Raw genomic sequence first — 21,453 nt, forward strand, 5'->3', positions numbered from 1 at the left:
TATATATATACATATATATATATATATATATATATATAATAAGAATTGGAAATATCTACTTCCATTTGTCATTCACATGGAGAACAAAACAGATATGACTGTGTCAATAAGAGCATCATTTAAGGGGGATCTTCCAATTCCCATTTCCCCCTTAACTGTCGAAACATAAGCTAACTTCAGCGGCACTCCGGTCCTCTCATCTCTCGTCAGTGCTGAGTCTCAGTGCAGGGAGAGAAAGGGCGCACAAGTGTAGTCAGGAAGGCAGGGAGGCAAGGAGCAAGCTGAAATGTCGGAGAGTGGGAGTCAGGAAGCGACCGCCGGGGACCCGAACGGCAGCGGAACCCCGACAAAGCGGGGACCGCGAACGGACATCGGCAACAAAGTGACCGTGGTTCTCGGGGCTCAATGGGGCGATGAAGGAAAGGGAAAAGTTGTGGATCTGCTGGCACAAGATGCGGATATGGTGTGCAGATGTCAGGTTGGTGCCGCATTCACTTGTCATGTCCTCGCAGCCGTTGAAGCTAGTTAACGGTTAAGCTAGTGAACCGGGAAACCGCGCAGGTAACGTCCAGCGAAGACACCGTGCAGTGTTTCACGCGGACGGTTAACCACACATTCGACTTAGCTATCACCGCCCTCTCGTTCGGCGTGTGGTTCCCCCCTGTGTTTTGCTAATGTCACCTTGAATTCCTGCTAACTGTTTAGCTTCTCGTACCTTTAATGCCGAGGTGAATCATACTCCTGTCGTCCGCACATGACAAGGTATATACGGGCGCCGTTTGCTACCTGCAGCGCCCGGTGCTTCACTTCTGACCTGGTCACTGTGGCCACTGCGTGAAACACACCGTCACCTCGACGGTAGCACTTAACATTACTGTTCAGTAGCTAATCGTGTGCTGATAATCTCATAATGAGGATGTAATGTTATGGTAATTAAATCTTCTTTTTTAATGTAATTCCCAGGTATTATCTTAGTAATAATAATAGGCACTAAGGAGGTAATAGAACAGGAATACTACGTAATTTCCATAAAGTTGAGGTATTAGCCTGGTCATGACGTTTATATGTAATGTTTGGTTTAATGTGATGTAACAATGAAACTAAATAGAAACATGGAGAACAATTATGGTTATTACATAGAAACTACCACTAGTCTCTGCTTTAAACAGACATAAGGAAGGCTTAATATTATATTTTATTCATCATAGTAATTACCAATTTTGTTTCACATTTCATTACACTGCTGTTTGCCTAAAGTGAGCGATTCTCATTACAAACCCTTTACCTGGATATAACATTGACAATAAAATGGTATGTTTTTTACTGTGTACTGTGTGTACAAGTAAGATAGCGCTAACATAACTATATACGTATAGTATACAATTTATACGTATACAACCATACTACTAACATGTCATTTTGAACTGTAACATACACGTTAAAACTGATCAAGTAATTTGATTGGACGAGAGACTCTCTGTGCACAGGTGTGCATTATAATCAATGCAGGGCAGCTTCCCTCTACCTCTCGCTGAAGAAAACACACACACGAGCAAGATGCAACAGTCACACAGGGTTACACAGTACACCATAAAATAAACAACATTCAAATTAAATTATGAATGGTGGTCAGGAGAGGATGAAGAGAAGGAGCAGGGTTCTTCCGTGCAAACCTCCAGGTGTGTTTATGTGACATCAGGGAGTGAGATCACCGACCAGATGAGATACTTAGTATAAACTTGATGACTTATAATGTGACGTGGATGTGTCTTGCAGATCTGAAAGTTCATTAAAAAAAGTTAAGGGCGACCATCTACTCAGAGCAGGAAACGATGGAGCAGTGAACTGTCAGATCAAGCTGTTAACTCACTGGATTCATACAAACCACCAAAGAAACTCTCAAACACTAACCTTTTTTTCCCCACCCTGGTTGCACTATTAATGGAAACATACGAATACATGGTCATGAATCCCAGTAGTGGACGTTACCTGTGTAGTGTGCAGGATGTGCTCATTGTTTGTGTTGCTAAGCAACGGTCAACTCGGTCTGGTTGTGGGATTATTTTTGTTTAGTGGAGCCGTATTACTGGTTGGATGATAATAATAATAATAATAAAAAAAATTACCGTAACCTTTTTTAACTTGTAATTTTTAACTCTAATATAGTGTTTGTAGAACTGTTGTAAAAATGCAATATCACACTCAATGGCGTGCTGTTGTACTGAATATCACAGCTGTACTGATATTCATACTATACTCCCTCTCATGTGAAATCGCTTAAGAATTACCCTTAATGAACTACAAAGGAGTCATGATCGTGTATTATTGTGATTCTGACTCAGTTGCACTGACTGACTGTTAAGACACCAGTTAAACATAAAGTGTGCAAAGGCACATACATCCAAACCCAGTGAACACAGGTGATGTTTTGGCTCCAAACTCTTCTTCATATCAGTTTACGTAAAGTCGTTTGTCAACAGTAAAATATTTAACAGCTGTTTTGGCAATCAATTCATCATTTGACCTCTTTGCAGCCCTAAATACTTTCAAAGCTTCTCAGAAGTTGTGATGTGTATTATACACACCTTTTAGATTTCAATGTTATAATAATTAAGCATCTAAAGACGGCAGTCAGGGATTGCAAACTGCCACCAAAGCAGCTCAGTTTCCCCACAATGTCAATACACTCATCTATCACGCAATAGTGACATTATTATTATTCTTATTTTTTTTAAATGATCTTGGTCCATGGCTGGATCTTCACCAAACTTAAATCATTTCTTCCTTGGACCGTAACCAATCTGTATTTTACTATGCACAGACAATAAAAGTTAAAGTGCTTCTTAAAGGTGAATGACACCTATCAGGACAGTACGAGATAGACAAACTACATGGTTTGTCTTGTCTTTTTTCACTGCGTCAAAGGAAAAAAAAGATTAACATGAGTTTATTCTGACTTGAAAGATGGAGGAGGATTATCCACAACCTGGAAGTCCAGAACTGTACTCTTACTCTCTCTTTTTGTACTCTTATTACTGGATTATAAATGAATAAATGAAACTGTTGAAATCTATATTGACCACAGGTTAGATAAATTAATAATAAGACTGAAATAGTCTATCATAATATAAACTACAGTGAATACTAAAATGTGATAAAATGTAATTATTTACCATAAATATTAATGTGTTTCTATATATTGACAGTGAAGATATAAACATTGGCTAGATGCTGCCATACAGTTAACACTATATATAACATTGTGCTTTGTGGGGTCGGCACATAGAGGGTGGAAGGAGGGAAACATGATAACTGAGTGTGTCTAACAGATGTAGCCTCTTGCCAAGATCAGTTTAACATCTTGATTTAATGATCATTTACCATGGAAATTCCTTTAAAATGATTATAACTTGTTATTTGCACAAGAAACTGATTGTGCTTGTTATTGTTGTACCTTATCAAGCTGTAATTGTAGCGTGACCTTCCTCTCTCTATCTCTGTTTGTCAGCCCAGGTGTTTTATTTTGCTCACACTCTGGTTTCCACATGCAAAACAGGTGGAGCGGAGAGTCTTGCGTGTCATGAGTTGTTGTCCTGGGCTTGTGGCTTTCACTGCTCTATTCTTACTGTGAACTGTGAAGATGAAATGTTTTGAAAGCACATGATATGATGACCTCAACGGCCTACAGTGCTGAAGGCAGACCAGCCTGTAGAGCACTGGTTACATTACAATGCTTCAAACTGTGACTTAAAGAAGAGTAACCTGATGGCTTAAGTTTAAGTCTTGGTGACAAAAGAACACGTGAAGAACTTAGCTGAGAACAGTTTGTCAAAGAAAGACTGAGCTGTGCAGGCGACTGCAATGTTCTTAAATCCACAAATGAGGTTGTCGGTAAAAGTACAATGTGACACTGGTATAAAATAAAGTAATTCTACTTTATACTGCAACCTGATTGTATGACTTGTTGGGCCTTCAATATTAAAACCAGGAGTTGGGTAGCCATTTTGGACCACCATGGTTTTACTATAGCCCAAAACTGAAGACTACATAGGTACTCCAGCTCATTTGGAAGGGAAGGAAAGAGTGAGGTGATATTCAGCTGCAACATGCAATTTCACCTGTAAATGTGACTGAATTTTGCACATTTCGCCTTTAATTGAGTAGTTGTTAATCTATAAAATGACAGAAAATGTTGTAAAATGTTTCTGAAACCTCTTCTTCAAACACTAACAGAGAAACCAAAAAATCAAACACTCACTTGAAATAGTTGCCGTTATTAATAGATTAAATATTGATTTAATTGCTGCAGCTCTAGTGTTAAAAAAAGTTTTCTTTGCAGGAATAGAAGTTTTAAGCTGTTATTGCGAATTTGTTGGCAAACAACTGCTTAATTACAAATCCAGCAAGGACGTCAATTCATTCAGAGTCGTGTTTCTGACCACCTGCTGAATCTGAACCTGATATTTTCTTTCCCCTTTTTGCGCCATGTTGATTCACTGCTCAGTCCTGAGGGATGTCTATACTCACCAGCCCCTCGCTAACTGTGCTGCAGTCGGGTGAGCAATGCTCTAAAAACACCAAGAGTGAACCAAAACATTCAAGTTTTCAAAACGGATTAATTCACCGATGGATAAAAATGACTGATGTTTATTGTAATATTCTCTTTGGAGTTGGCTTTCAACGAGAACGAGAGAGGAAATAGAAACAGATAGAGAGAGCACTGCAAGCCATAAACAGGTGTTTCTTGGTGCTTTCCCTGCTCCCAGAGAGAGCTGAGTGCTATGAAGAAGATCAGCAAACACGAGTGCGACTCAACTCCAGTTCATCCAGTCTCTGTTTAAAGATGACTGGTTTGGGAGGCTTTCATGACCAGGAACAGGAGCTGGAGTCTCTTTAACTGATAAAGAATATAAACAGAATCACACATTACATTCAAATCAACCCACTCATGTAATTGACAGGGATTTGATTTGCAAATCGATAATAATTTGGTGTAATGTACATTCTAAATGAGCTATGAACTGATAAATGGCCCATCTTTTAATTTATGAATCGGTAATCAAGCTGTTACCTCATCACTGCATCTTCAAACTCCAGAAAAAGTCTTCTAAAACTCACTGTACTCGCAACGTGCTGCACTCATGACAAGCAATTAGCTATGCTTGTGACATGCTGTGCTTATAATAGACTTAACGGTTAAGTTTGATGTTTGATGTTACTATAATCTCACTAGAGACTGTACGAAATGAGTTAAATCATTTTAAAGTCAATTTCACACCTCTCAGCTGTGCCAATTTGTTTTCATTGGTCAGACTAAACAAGTTTTATAGAACAAATTCATTAATCCACATGATAATAATCAGTTGATAAACTATATTATCCTCCCTGATAAAACACCGTGCAACACAGTGCCTGTTGGTAACAAGTGGACATAACGTAGATTTCCCTCAGCCCCTAAGCTTTTTTGTTTCCACACATATAAATAATATTCCAGTCTCAGGCAGTGTCCTGGCACAGTGTCTCCTTCAGAGATAAGAGCGTGTGTACGCCTTGTACACTAGCATGGGCCTTGTTGATGTGTGAGTGAGCACTCAAGTGCTGGAGCTGATAGCGTTGATCTTTTTATAAAATTGGCTGTGCCAGCAGTCTTGCCTGGTGTTTCTTACATCCAGGACCTCAAAGATCCTACAAGTTACAGTCGGGATAGCTAGGGAAAGAAGGTTGTGTCGCTGCGAAACTCCTCACAGGAGAGCGATGGCATGATAGTCAGTAGTCGTAATTGTGATGTATCCTGTTACCATATCATGTTTCACCTTGTTTAAAAAAAGATACAACATATGTTTTGTTCATAAAAGTAACAAAAAAAGAACAGAGAGCTTGCTGATTTCAAACTGTAAGTTATATTAGATAATAAATGTCAGGTCTTAATGGGATGGCAGTAGGGCAGAACAATTAATCAAAACAAAATTGGTCCAATACAGCCCAAAAAAAAGCCAGTAGTAGAGTACAGTATTTCTTAAAGCCAAAAAATGTGACAAATTACCATTTTGGATTAAATATTGATTATCATATTCTATGTTTCTCACAGATCAGCACAAATATCACATTTTAAACAAGTTATTCAAATAACTTGAATTATAAAATAATAATTTTGCCATAATTATGTAAAAATTGCCATTCCCTCTCATATCGTAATCACAATATCAGTCAAAGTAATGGTAATAAGATATTGATTAAAAATTGTTCAGCCCTGGCACGATACCATTTTATTCGTATCGGATACCAATACCGATATCACAAACTCCAGTTTCTGCAGATACTGATATCAGTCCGATACAACAGTCCATTTATACTTTTTTAACTATGACATAACAACTTATTTGTGATTTGCATCTTTCATTTAATTTCAAGCTATTTCAAAAACATAATTCCCCAACTGTGTTATAAATATAACTCTCCCATAAAAAATAAATAAACAGCCCACAACATGAATCCACTAGAATGCTGTTGCAGATTTTTATTTTCATTTTTTATAACAGTCCGTGCATAGTGAAGCATTTTTGGATTGAATCAGATTGTACATTTTTATATCCGATGGCCGATATGTCCGATATCCAGTGATTTTGACCAGGATCAGATTGCTACTGAGTATCGTTTTGGCTCATCCCTATTATAAATTCATATTAATGCACGGTGTTCTTAATAATTCATCAAGTCAAAACCTGAAACCAAAACCTCTAAGTTGCACGTTTGAAGCCATGCGGCAAAGCAACAAGTTCACATCTTATTTCCTGTCTGAGGGTGAAGCCTTCAAAGAACCCTTTGCCATGTTTACACAGTGAGTTGAGCTAGTGTTTTTGTATTTCATGACCAGGATATACTGTATTTGCTATGGGCTGTGTCATAATAATAATAACACCACAAACATATTTACTGTACACGAGTCAGTTGTTTTAAGTTCTTATGGGGTCGAATATGAAGGCCAAACAATGCGTGATTATTAAAGTTGTTGGAGATCCAAAATTGGGTTTAAATAATATGACAATGATAGCAAAGGCCTTTTGAAGTTATACAAGTGGAACATCCCAGACATTTTTTCCAGTGGACCAAGTGAGGTACTGACATGTCAGTCGCAGGTTTATTTACCATTACATGTGTGATATAATGGACAATTGTTCATTTATTAGCTGTAACCTTCGTCCTGACTTTCATCAGTAAGCATGTCTAGGAATGATTTAAAAAAAAAAGAAAAAAAGAAGAAATCAGTTGACTGTTTATCATTGAAAGTCGTGCTGTGATGTGTTTGTTGAATTAGTGTGGAGCTCTACGAGCTCTGGATACAAGTAATAAAATGACTTGGGTTTTGTTTCCTGCCTGTTACTTAAATTCCTCTTTATGTATTGGCTGCCAATACTTATTTACTCTATGTGTCGCTGCTGATAATGATACTGTACATATTTTATTATTTTCACAGAAATATCTACCAAATTCCACATACTGAAGATGATGTTTTTTACTACATACATATTTAAAGAGCACAGGTGGTTGCCAACTTGAAGGCTTGAACTTAAGACCTCTATCTCTATTTGACCTCAAAATTCTATTCAGAACACCATTTCTTTTTTTAACATGTGACCCTTCTGCTCTGAGACCCAGGATAAACGCATTCAATCTGGTCCTTTTTTTGTAAATCGTGAGCATGAACTAAAAACACACCTGACCTGGTATTAGACAAACCTACCATCCATCATTCAAGATTCACCTCAGCCTCCCAGTGATAACAACAGCAGTGCACAAACCACAGTACAGGAGCAGGCGAAGTTGATTTGCTTGTGATAAGAAGTTGATCATGAGACTGTAGGAGAACTTGAGTTAGGGTCTGTGGGGGATGGTATGCATAGGAAATATATCTTAAAAGGAGAGGCATCTGCCCCTCCCATCTGTCTCCCCCTCTCCACTGTCCGCTGTGGCTAGGAATAACCCCACGTGGTCAAAGCACATGGTGAGCTTCATTTATATCCACAGGGAAAAAGCTATAAGAACACGTCCTGGTCACAGGACAGGCCCCTTTGAAATGATCAACTTACTTCACTGACGTCTATGAACAAGAAAACACTGGAGTAAATGTGTTGAACGTGATTAACTTCCATTTTCCAAATTTCAGGATTTCTTTTTTGTTAAAATTAAACACGGCTGAAGAGGAAGTCTTCAGATTATTTTGTTCAACCAAAAGTTGAAACATATTTAATGTCAGTTGCATATTAAAGTACACAAATATTGAATTATCATTTGTCACTGGCTAAGTGGTAACACATTATTCTTCCAGCTACATAATGCTATGTATGATTACAGCTTGTAGTTTGGAGGTCATGAGGTATTTACTGACTGTTTGACAGGTTTGGAGTTGTGGTTGTTTTTGTGCTGGTGACCAGGCATATCCTTAGGTTTAAAAGGTTATTTGTATCATTTTCAAACCATGGTAACATCACTCCATTTTACTTTGGCTTCGTTGACACATCAGCCAGTTTGTTTACACTGGAAACTCTCTAAGCAACAGCAAGTTTGTAAATGTACTTGTTGCTACTCGCTAAACTATTCGGCCCGTCTTCCAGCTCATTCAAACAAAGTTGCAGAGCCTCTGTTTCTGCTTCTCTCCCCCCTCATTGTTCGCTGTGTTTCTTTTCACCACAGGGCGGTAACAACGCAGGACACACGGTGGTCGTCGACTCAGTGGAGTACGACTTTCACCTCCTCCCCAGCGGCATCATCAACCCCAAGGTTACTGCCTTCATTGGTGTGTAATGTACACAGATGCATGAAAACACCGAAGTACATTCTCACATTTTCGCAATGCTAAGGCCATCTTACTATTTTCCTGATAAACTCTTCCAGACCCCTAAAAGCTTTGCACTCGTCACCACTCGCTCTTACAGCCTCCATTTTGACGATATTCTGTTATAGTGAGTGAATGTGATCATCTTGACGTGGAGCCAGACTGCAGGCCTTGCCACATCCACTCATCTGCAGTAATTTCATTAGCTAATGGTGTCTTACCCTTTCTCTCTGGCTCATAAGCCTTCACATATCGACGTGTTCAGCTGTATGATCCGTCGATAAGTAATCATGTTTCTGCAGGCTCACATACTCATACACATATGACAACAACAAACATTTTCTGAGCTATAAGGCAAACATTGCCCCCACTAATAAAGCGTATGCATGCAATCTTTTTTTCATGACAGGAAATGGTGTTGTGATCCACCTTCCCGGCCTGTTTGAAGAGGCAGAAAGGAATGAACGCAAAGGAAAAAGTTAGTGATGTATATTTTGTTTAAAAACACACACACAGTTTATAGCAGACAACACAAAACTCAAAGTGCATTTGTATATGTAGGTCTAAAAGGCTGGGAGCAAAGGCTGATCATCTCAGACAGAGCACACATTGGTAAGTCCTCCCTGGTCTTTTTTTTTTATTAATCTGTATGTGAATGTTTGAACGGACACATGCAAAAGTGTGTGCGCGTGCACGTATGTGAATGTGTGAGCCCTGCATACTCTGAGGTGTGTGAGAGTGTGTGTCCCCTCTCTCCCTCCTCCGCAGTGTTTGACTTCCACCAAGCGGTTGATGGCATTCAGGAACAGCAGAGACAAGAGCAAGCAGGCAAGAAGTAAGGAACCTGTTGCTTTAAAAAAAAAAAAAAAAAAAAAAAAAAAATGGCTGCAACACACACATGCACACACCCTGTCTTTTTGTGGAAATCCAGAAAGGAATCCGGATTGGTGATGCATTATTTAGCCTTGTGATGAAATACTTTAGAGCTCAGCTTTGCGTGATTAAAGCACGTGTGTTTATTCAAGTGAATATTAGCTATTATACAGTATATATGAAATATTGGTTATTCCTTTTTTGTCGCAGTGCAGTGCTACAGCAACACTGTGCCACATATTTCATTAAACACTAATTAAACATTTTAAAATGCGTGACAGCCAGCCAGGTTTTGTCTTTCATGGCCAAGTTTGCAGAAAGAATGGCCAGGTTCATCATTCTGCATCACTCTGCCAACTCTCCTCAGGCTTGTTTGTGTCCCAGCTGCTGTCAGCGTGATGCTTGATGTTAAGCGTAACATATTTGCTAGTGCCCGTATCGGAGAAATATCTGCATTTCTCACAACAGTTCTCTCACTTTTACTGTGTAGTACAACACAAGCAAAGCCCATGGCGTTACTATTGACGCCTTCCACGTGGTCATGTGAGTGCTGCAGAAGGCTGCAGCACAGTTTGCTTGTAAAGAAGGGTGATAAGCAAATGTTATTGACATTTGTTCTGACACGGAAACAAGTCGGTGAGTTCATTAGTGGGGAAGTTAGCAGCCATTTCTCTCAGCTGTTTGTGCGAGACAAAAAAACTGAGCAAATAGGGGAGTGAGTGTTGGAATTGCATTAGACCAGTGAACAGAAACGTTACTCAAAGTAAACAATAACTTTGCTCTGTAACTGCTTGTAAACAAAAACAGTTAATTAAAATCGCAACAATTTTAAAGTTGATGATGACCCAGTTGAGAGCTGGTATTAACATCCGTCACATGCATATTGCGCTAAGTACAAGTCTGAAAGCTCCCAGTCTGTCCTGAATGTGTCTACAGACGGACACACGGAGGTGGTTTTAGGAACGCATGCGTCCACATTCCTGAGCAAAAACAAACACCGCCCATCCTCGGTACGCGTTAGAGCCCGCCTCCTCAAAATCCAACAAAAATGTTACAGCAGCACGAGTAGAGCTTTGATTTACTCGAACTTCTCCCATCTTTTTTTTCTCTTTCTTGCTCTCCTTGTCACTTGCACAGACACACTCAAACACACAGACAGACACACCCATCACTGATGACGAAAACACCTATACAGTCGGACTCGTTACTCACATTATTTTGTTCTTGCAATCTCACATGGTCACGGGAGACACACCCAGGATGAGTTTTAATGACAGGTGTCAACAGCCGTACTTAATGCTATCCACATGCATCTGAACACGTCGTTGGTCTAAAACAAATCCACTGAGGGTTTTATACACATACCTATTCAATAGTACACTATACTTTAAAAATATTATAAATGGAACAGTCTCGACATGTACCCAACTCTGGTCTCGATAAATGATACAATGTTATGGTAAAGCTTTAAGTTAAGATGGAAAAGAAATACAGAAATATAGTACATACATTATTAATTAGCATAGACATGTGGTCTCACCCTCTACAAGTATGTTAAACACTGTCCACTGTGACACTCATTATGGCTTTAATGTAAGGAGTCCTCTGCCTGGGGGTGTCCTGTCCTCAGGGTTGTCAGAAAGGCATGTGTGCAGTGTCGAGCAGCAGACAGAGAGACTCTGCTTTATCAACAGACCAATAGGTCCCACGCTCAGGGATTCCTGCAGTAAATCCTGATATTCAGTAGTGTTTTCACGCCGCACTCTTCTACAACTTTGTAAAAACAGAACCATGTACTGTATGTGTGACTGTAGAGGACATTGAAACTCATTAGAGGCAACCAAAGACCCAGAACACCCAGCCAGTAACTGTGTGTGCATGTGTTATGTACTGTATATGTGTGTGTATGAAAGAGAGAGAATGCATCACAGAGCCTTAATGGCACCGTCATTTTAAGCTTTCAGCAGATCGTCAGACAGGCTGGTGGATTTGCAGCTCTAATGCTGGAAGCCAGAGCAGAGTACACTCACACTGTCTAGACGTACATGTTATTGTATCAGTCAGTGGGTGTGCTTGAAAACTATCATTCCGGCATTCTTAGTTTCATAGGTGTATTCAATGAATTCTTTACATGTGAATTTTGTACCAGGTTTTATTCTAATGCCTTCAGAATCAGCTTATCATCATGGTATTCAAAAGTCACACTATCAAAGGCTGTTTTTAATGACTCGCTAGAAACAGTGGGACATGACCTCTCCTCCTCGGTGCGAGCAGTGAGTCAGCTGTGTGTTTGATGGTACGAGAGCTGAAGGAGGTGACACAATACCACAATACTGTAAACCATCAGGATCTCGCACCCTAAAACGCCTAGTGGTATAAAATATAAGAACTTACTATTTGATTTAACAGAACCAAGTTAAACATACAAAAGAATAAATGCACAGTTCAGGAATATAACATTTCTTGAACATTAGCCAGAATTTAGTCTTCGGTTTCTATATTTTTTTACATACATATATAATATAATATTATATAACATGATAGGGAGAGGGAGGGAGGGAGAGAGAGAGAGAGAGAGAGAGAGTGTGTTTCATGTTACTTTAATTTACACATCTATGCCACTGCATTACAGATGAACATATGATTTCTCCATCTAGTAGCTTTGATACTTACTTCTATAACTTTCAATTTTTCAAAAATGGTAAAATAAAATAGTATTTTCCCCAAAGAAAGAGCTTGGAGTGGAAAGGTATTAAATGCTACAAAATACTAAAATAATCATTTGAATGCAGCACTTTTACTTTCAGCAGGTGATTGGATCCTGCATGTTTTACTTAGGCTGCTGCTAATGATGAAACTAAATAACCAGAGAAGATCTTCAGTTATTTCCCCCTCCGCTCCTCACATGACGGGTGTGGAGATTCTACGGTGTCTTGCCTTGGCTGAGCTATAAGAGGAACATGTTGAGGGTGTCATGTTGAGGGTGTAAATGCTTAACTGCCGTGACATGGTATTTTTGTTCTTCTCTTTTCCTCTGCCGTGCATATGGGGACTGTACTGTGGAAGCAAAGTCTAGTTCCAAATGATACAGAGATGAAGTGTTGAACTTCAACCCTAACCCAAAAGGTTTTTGCTGTAAGAGCTACAAGCTCTGTTTGATTCACCAGGTTTTTTTAAATATGCCAATTTAGGTGACGTTAACGCAACACTATGTAACTTCTGTTGGACCTGTAAAAAAAGATTTTTGATCACTTCTAAGTGTTTTTCCTCCAATTCAGCATTACACTTGTTCTTACTAGGCCTATTTCTGGCTGTTGGAGTCACTAATGTCATATTTCCACCGGCTCTACTTGCCTCGCCTCGCCACGGCACGTTTAAGTAGTGTTTCCACCAGCATAGTACCTGGTACCAGGTACTATTTTTAGTACCTGCTCCGGCGAGTTTCCAAAAGCGTGCTGAGTAGGTACTATGGGATGATTGGTCAGACTGCTGGCCACTGACTGGCCAGGAAGATACTTCCCACACACAAATCAAGCCGAACAGCGCCAAACTGTAGATCAGTTAAAACTACTCATCAATCCTAAAAACGTGGGTTCTCCAACAATTACCAGGAGTCTGGTGTAAAAGTCACTAGTCACTCATTTGTGTGTGTGTGTGTGTGTCAACAAAGACAAAGTCACCGCAGTTTCACGCAGCTGTGCATCGATGACTCCGTGCAGCGATTACTTTTCATTGTAGTGGAGATGCAACCCGGACCGTGCTGTGTTGTGCCGAGGCGAGGCAAGGCTAGGCGAGTAGAGCCGGTGAAAATGTGCATAACTATCATTAAAGAGGTGACGGACAACTTTGTCTGCAGTGTTTTGGTCAAGTTTAAGGCCATCTTATCTTATCTCAGTTTGAAGTAACACACTTATCACAGTGTTCTTAACCAGTCTCTTACGTCATGCTAGGTCAGAGGTTCAGTTGCAAAAAAAGAGTCATCATAAAACCTGTTAAATGTCAGTCCTCCATCAAGAAGTTGCATTCAGTTGCTTATAATAGTCCAACGTTTTCACAGTAATTTGGGAGATGAACCTTGAATCTATATAAAGAAAACAGCCATGTTGTAGATTGAGATCGCTTGCTAATGCTGCTTCTGTTTTTTTATTTTTCCCCATCCCTCCTCTCTTGGCCCCGCCCAGTCTGGGAACAACAAAGAAGGGGATTGGACCAGTGTACTCGGCCAAGGCAGCTCGAAGTGGCCTCCGGATATGTGACCTACTGGCTGATTTCACTCAGTTCTCTGAAAGGTCAGTTCCATAACTACAGGATTTATGGGTTACAGTCAGGTTAAGCTTTGCAAAGACCTTTGTGTCATGAGTTTGGTTTAGTTATCAATTAAAGTCTGCGATCAGTATAGTACTTATCATGTTCCCTTCCTTTGAGGAAACATTTCTTTTCACCAATGAGCTCAGGAGCCTTTCCTGCATTTTGACCAAAAGACCTTGGAGCAGCAGGTCTGGTCTTACTTTTTTCCATTAATGCCAATTGTGCATAGTATTTTCCATCACTGAGCATCCAAATGCAAAGCAGACAATCTGCTTCTTGTTCTTGTTCAATTATTCATGCAATTTGTCTCATCTTCAGTTTTCAAATGTGTTGGAAATGTGAAAACAAAACCCTTAAGATCACCAGCTCATATGATGAACAAATGAATTAAAGTGGAACAATGTTGACTGTTACAGGTATAAAGTATTGGCCCAGCAGTACAAGTCTATGTACCCAACTCTGGAGATTGATATCGAGGGAGAGCTGATTAAATTAAAGGTAATATAGCATTTGTATTGTGTAATACATGACATCATTTTTGTCTCATTTATGGTGACGTTTGCATGATTTTGTTTTAGGACTATGTGGAGCGGATTAAGCCCATGGTAAGAGATGGTGTGCACTACATGTACGAGGCTCTTCACGGTCCTCCAAAGAAGATCCTGGTAGAAGGAGCTAACGCAGCACTGCTGGACATAGACTTTGGTCAGTATGTCACTGTGTATTCATGTGTTGATTCTGTGCATTTTGCAATGATTCTGGTGACACTGAGCCAAATGATCTGTACTAACCAAAAGAATAAATGGAATTCGATGTGTAGAGCATATAAACTGATCCAGTGATGTCACGCTGAAACATTTAAAGTTTTGTGATGCTCTTTGCAACCTGGAGCTCAGGCTAAGAATGACGGTAAGTCTGCCGAATGCTACTGATGTGCTCTTGCATCAAGGCTTGACGTACACGCTCACAAGTAAAAACACAAAAGCGCCACAAGGCCATCTGTGCATGAACACAAACGCACAGTGAATCTGAATCTAATGAGGTAACAGACTTGTCTTTTATATCTCATTGTGTCTCAGGGCAGTGACGACACGGAGCAGATTAAATATGAGTTGCGGTTCATTGTTTATTATTAAAGTCATCATGTTAGTTAAACCTCTGGTGTTGTGGGGTCACAGTGTTCTGAACACTGATAGTAATGCAATCTCACTTACTGACTGGCTGAAGCTGTACTTCATTAGAATTCCTTGCAGTAGCACAGGCCCTTAACTTTATCTGCACAATCAGTCTTATCAAGATTCGAGGGCACACTTAGGACCTCAGTGTTTTACTAAAGAGCCGCTTTGATTAAAGACACTAGGTCTGTAGCAGTCACCAAACCTGTTCTGTTATTGCACAACAGTCACTTTGAATGTTGGGATGATTTGCATGTGCGCTGCTATTACACATTTTTTTTCAGTTGTTAAAACACATTCTCCAAAGCACACCCTTTTCTTTAAAACCTCTGAGGTGATTTAGTGCCAGGTTTGCTGTCACCCTAGGGTATGTCCTCATGTATCGCTAGACAATTGACACGATTTCCAACTTCACTGAGCCTTTGTTCTGGCAGATAGATAGTCTTCTATCTTTTCAGGAGTCCCAGTTATCTTCAAACCAGCATAGCCTTAAGTCAAATACGCTCTCAGATTCACAGAGAGGGTAGAGTTAACTTTCTGGTTTTGAACCAGGCAACAGGTATTTGTCTGCAAGGCTATGATAAGCTACTGTGTAATGTCTTATTTCCAACGGCTCTACTCGCCTCGCTTCGGCACACACACACACACAAACGAGTGACTAGTGACTTTACACCAGACTCCTGGTAGTTGTTGGAGATTAACCCACATTTTCAGGATTGTTTAGAAGTTTTAACTGATCCACAGTTTGGCACTGTTCGGCTTGATTTGTATGTGGGACGTCTCTTCCTGTGACGGCACTCTGGCCAATCATCACATAGTACCTACTCAGCGCGCTTTTGGAACCTCGCTGGAGCAGGAACTATGCTAGTGGAAACGCTACTTAAAGCGTGCCGTGCCGTGGCAAGGCGAGGCGAGTAGAGTCGGTGGAAATACGCCATAAGTGGTAATCCACTTTCATGTCACCCATTGATTTGGTCTCGGCTCATCCTCATCTACACACTACAGTGGATGGCAAACTCTTTACTTGTGCTCCAAGAGCAAAGTAACCAAAGTACTCCTAAGGGAAATGCTAATGGAAGATGAAGCTGCATTAGTATGCCACACTGACTCAGGGCTCAGGGACTGATTGACTGGCTCTCACATGCAGTTGTAAGTGTAAACAAACAAAAATGAGTTTACATTTTTGTAATGACGCACTAGCTTTGTTTAATCTCCCGATGATATAAATGTCCTGTGACATGTCTTCACGTCTCATGTCATTGCAGGTACGTACCCATTTGTGACGTCATCCAACTGCACGGTGGGCGGGGTCTGCACCGGGCTTGGTATGCCGCCTCAAAACGTTGGGGAGGTGTACGGCGTCGTCAAGGCGTACACCACCAGAGTGGGCATCGGAGCATTCCCCTCAGAGCAGAGCAATGTAAGAGGGCGCGTGCACACAGTAACTTAAAGACTCTTTGTGTAGGAATTAGTGACATCTAATGGTAAAACTTCAAACTAGGCATCAAGGAACTATGGTGGCCTTAGCATACCAAAAAAAGACACCGTTCTCATTTGTTTGGGCTGTAAGCTTCTGGCTTTTTTAAAGCGAAACCCATGTCTAAAATACACGTTAAATGCTTATTTAAAGGCAAAGGAAATCAAACTATTTCTATTTTAAAGCAATTATACATTTTTGTAAACGGTATATTCAAATTTCTACCAATAAATGCTCCTAAATGTTACACACTGGAACCTTAAACCAGCCATCAGTATGCAAACATGCTGTATAAACATTAAGCTTAGCCCTTAAAATACTGTTTTTAAAGTAAAAATGTTTATAACAACTAATCCAAGATGAAAACATATCAGAAAACTATATACAGTACACTATATACTCTAAAGTGATGACTTCTGATTCTTTTTTTACAAATTGATTTGTAATTTTATCTCTACAGTTTCAAAATAATTGCCAAACATATCAAATGTCATTTGATAGAGAATCAAAAGACATTTAATGTGCTCTCATGAGGCAAACTAGTAAATTCTTGTTAAAAATGATGAAAACAATGTTTCCATTCTGGAAGAAGTTAACTTTCTGTCTATTGGCTGAACCATTTGTTCATCCACACCTTACACAGTCAGCACAGTTGTGTTAGTCAACTTTCTGCTTAAAACCTGTTCTATTGACATGTCGAGTAGTTTTGTTTTCAGACAGCACCACCCAGTGGAGAGTTTGCTGCACTACCATGAATAACTCACAGTAAAGTAGATTTGTTAAGGTCAATAAAATTTGCCGAGACACCTGGTCACAGAGGCCAAGGTTCAATGACAGACTGAATATTTTTGGCTTCTGTCGTTGATTCACTCAGTCGTCACCTTAAGTCAAGAAAAACAGAATTGGAACTTCCTCTTTAAGAAGTGACACTGACTTTGTTGCTTGTAGGAGATCGGAGAGCTGCTCCAGACTCGAGGGAAGGAGGTGGGCGTCACCACAGGCAGGAAGAGACGATGTGGTTGGCTGGATCTGGTGCTCATCAAATATGCACACATGATTAATGGCTTCACAGCGTGAGTACAAAGTGTTGTCATTTATGTGGTTTTTAATAAGATTTGTCAACTCCAAATAGAATTTGAATATAACCTTTCCTAAATTACACACACATTTATCTGCTCTGGCTTTGACATGTCATCTAAATCAACTTTAGAAAGGAGAATAATAAACTGCTCTTTGGTTTGTTGAAAAGCCTCCTCTCTTGTCTTTCAGTTTAGCACTCACCAAACTCGACATATTGGATGTGTGCCCGGAAATCAAAGTGGGCGTGGCCTACAAAGTCAACAACCAAACTATACCTCATTTTCCAGGTGAGCCAGTCTTTAACTTTGGACTCTCTAATGAGAGACCAAAGGTGCCTCTCATTAGAGAAAATACCCTCTGTTGTCCCTCTCTCCAGCAAGTCTGTCATTTCATTCTAAAAATTGAGTATAAACTGCTGGGTCACATGGTAGAATAGTGGCTAGCACGGTTGCCTTGCAGCAAAAAGACCCATGTTTGAGGATCTCTGGGTTAAGGGGTTATTTTTTATTAAAATGTTAAGGCACATTGATAACCTGTCTTCTTATTGATCCTGTGCCACCAGCCAATCAGGAGGTGTTGCATCGCGTTGAGGTCCAGTACGAGACGCTGCCCGGCTGGAACAGCGACACCTCGGCTGTTAGAAGCTTTGAGGAGCTGCCTGAAAACGCCCAGAAATACGTTTGCTTCATCGAGGAGCACCTGGGAGTGCCTGGTACAGCATTTCTTTATTTTCACGTGTCGATCATTTTGTTCCAAATATCCTGATTGTTTTCTCGGTTAAGTGAGTAATTGTTTGGCTCCCTCACTGACACTGACTGAATTACCATTGGAAACACTCTCTCACCTCAGCCAGCACCATATGAGCTGTGTTTAGTATTTTATGTGAGTGACTTGAATATGCTCTCACAAACTGGAGGCTGGAATTGTGTCAGCAAAGCTTTGCTACCAGCAGCAGTGTGAGGCAGCATTGGTGTAGCAAGAAATGAGAGAGGAAGGAGTCGTCCCTGGTGTGACACTGGCTGTGACTGCAGGGTGACTGATGGATTGCAGTCAGCTGATAACAGCGAGAGCGTATGACAATGAACTAACGCAAAACTTATTGCTAGAGATTTATTACAAACTGCCAAAAGGAGCAGTATTTATCTTTTTAGTCATTTTATGACCTTTTAAAATGAACTGATTTAAGATTTTAAAATAATACATGTATGTATGTATCCTTGTATGTAACAATGTAACTTTTATTTGTTAATGTCAATGTACATAATGATATAATTGTAACTTCTAATTTTTGTAATAATAATAACAGTAGTTTGAGGATATGAAAGTCTGTATTTGTGGACATTTTTTGAGGGAGACTCTGTGCAGGGGAGACCCTAGGCTGCATGTCAGAGAGGACTGAGGTCTGTAGGTTACAAGCTCTGCTTGTATGTGTTTAATAACAACATTTAAGAATATGTGAACAATAACCACAAATATATGGTGAATTATTCTGCTCAAGAATTTATGTTCATATCGTCACATGCCAAATGTCATGTGTTTATCCTCTGACCTCTGACTGCACTGACAAGTATAACAAGTAAAAGTCAGGACCAACACAGTGTCTTCCATCATAAGTGCAGTTAAAACATGAAACCCATGTTCCCAGGACACAGAATTGATCTTGTTTTTAAGGCACAGTGTGGTCACACCAACTACTGATGTGTTTTAGATTTCTGTTAGCTCAATGCTTTTATAAATGAAGAAAATAAACCATTCTTACTTTGCAGCATTTTTCCCACACCTGCCTAAAACCTTTGTGTGTCTCAACACCTCTGCTTCTGTGTTTCCTCAGTCAAATGGATCGGAGTGGGCAAGTCTCGGGAGTCCATGATCCAGCGGTTCTAGACAGAGGGAGGAGGGACAAACTCAAGCAGAGAGGATGGATGAACAGCAGTGACTCACCTCGACCCTCAGCCTACTGACCTACCTTTCTTCAACTCTCCCGACTAAAGACACGACCACTACGTCTGTTCTTAACGCTCTGCACCTGTTGGACTCTACCGTGTCTAGACCAGACTCACCTCCTCACTTGAGCAGCTCCATGTGCGTTTTTAACAGTTGTAAACTTTAGGGTAACAACCTCCACGGTCAAGTCTCTATTTACTTTGTCCCAGTTTATACCACAGCCTTTTATTTCAGCCACGCGACACCAGCTGCCCTCAGGACTGAGAGAGGACATGAGGGACACACACACTGACCACAGTAACTGCCCACAGGCGTTTGCTTGGTCAAACTTAATTAATGTTCTTTCTTTTTTTTGTTCATCTATACTGTGTTCAAATGCACTGTGCCAATCTGGTGTGAATCAGTTTCTATTGGTTTTATCTTTTGATTCTTTAGCTGCTCTGGAATTGTCCTGCTTCATGTTTAACACACACACACACACACACACACACACAGACACTCCTGACTTGATAAAGGGATCCCTTAATATTTTAAATGTGTCTTTTCTGTGTTTGTTCAGGTTTTTTTTTTTCTTTTATCACAAAAATGTTGCCTTGTCATTCTACCAAATAAATTAGCCTTTAAAATTCTTGTAGGAGGTGCCTCCACTGAGCACTGTTCACGGAAAAAACATAGACACTCATCTTCCCACGCTGTGGAACGTGCTTATGTTTTTATTTATTGTTTATCCATGAATCTGTACAGAGTCTGGGATAAGAAGGAAATCGAATCATTAAAGTAGCATCTGTTTATTTACGAGAAACTTATCTACCCCTCTCGCTCGCCATCATGCCGTGCCCTGACCTGTCCAGTCCTCTTCATGGCACGTGTTTGATTACCTGTGGGACTCTAGAGGATGACAAGTGCTTTTTTTTCTTCAATTCAATTAAAATGTATTGATCGCTAAAATGTTATGAGAACTGTGTGCCGTTGTAAAACCTCACCAAAAGGAACGGAGTAATGCAGCGTTTGGTAACGGAAATGGAGTTACATTATTAGTTACTCAAAAAAAATCAAGTAACAACGTTACGTAACAGCGCTACTAATAACGTGTTACTACCCAACACTGCTCACAAGCCTACAGTCCAGCCATTCTGAAAGCAGACAAGACCTCATAATAGAAATACAACATACATTATATAGAATTCAGATGATGGGACTCACAGTAATATGTTTATGGATACCAGCACACATTGGGGTTAAAGGGAACACAATAGCAGACAAGGTGGCAAAAGCACCAACAGGACATAATAATATAGATTTAGCAATAAAATTAAGCAAAACAGAAATCCATCATTAAACAAAAACTAAAGGAGAGATGGCAAAAACAATGGGAGGAGGAAAGGAAAGGAAGATGGTTTTACAGTATCCAAAGAAAAGTGGGAGTGGCTAGGCACACGGAAAGAAGCAGAAAAGAGGAAAATATAATATCGAGGATCAGATTTGGCCATACAGGATTGAACAACACATTATTTCTCATCAATAAACACAATACAGACGGATGGGATCACTGTGGGCAGGAGGAATCCATTCATCATATTATAACACAATGTCAGAAATACCAAAGGGAGAGAGAAGTAATGATTAAAAAAACATTGATGAGGAATTGGAGTTGGTAGATGTATTGCGGAAGAACCGGAGTGAGTGTTACAAGATATTACTTCAGTTTCTTAAAACCACAAAGTTGATTGGGAAAATATAGGATTTGTGTGTGTGTATGAATA

General features: G+C 40.0%; 1 protein-coding gene across 1 annotated transcript; it reads left to right on the forward strand.

The window, feature by feature from the left end:
• The first annotated feature begins 210 nt into the window (after window positions 1-210).
• On the forward strand, window positions 211-20,324 carry adss2 (adenylosuccinate synthase 2). Its single transcript, XM_058652174.1, has 13 exons — window positions 211-478; window positions 8,692-8,794; window positions 9,243-9,311; window positions 9,395-9,445; window positions 9,602-9,668; window positions 13,888-13,995; window positions 14,431-14,512; window positions 14,593-14,719; window positions 16,455-16,609; window positions 17,615-17,739; window positions 17,936-18,033; window positions 18,309-18,458; window positions 19,578-20,324. The coding sequence occupies exons 1-13, from the start codon at window positions 287-289 to the stop codon at window positions 19,628-19,630; spliced, it is 1,380 nt and encodes a 459-aa protein (XP_058508157.1). The 5' UTR covers window positions 211-286; the 3' UTR covers window positions 19,631-20,324.
• Window positions 20,325-21,453: the final 1,129 nt, after the last annotated feature.

Source organism: Solea solea, chromosome 15 (assembly GCF_958295425.1).
Source record: "Solea solea chromosome 15, fSolSol10.1, whole genome shotgun sequence".
Taxonomy (NCBI): Eukaryota; Metazoa; Chordata; class Actinopteri; order Pleuronectiformes; family Soleidae; genus Solea; species Solea solea.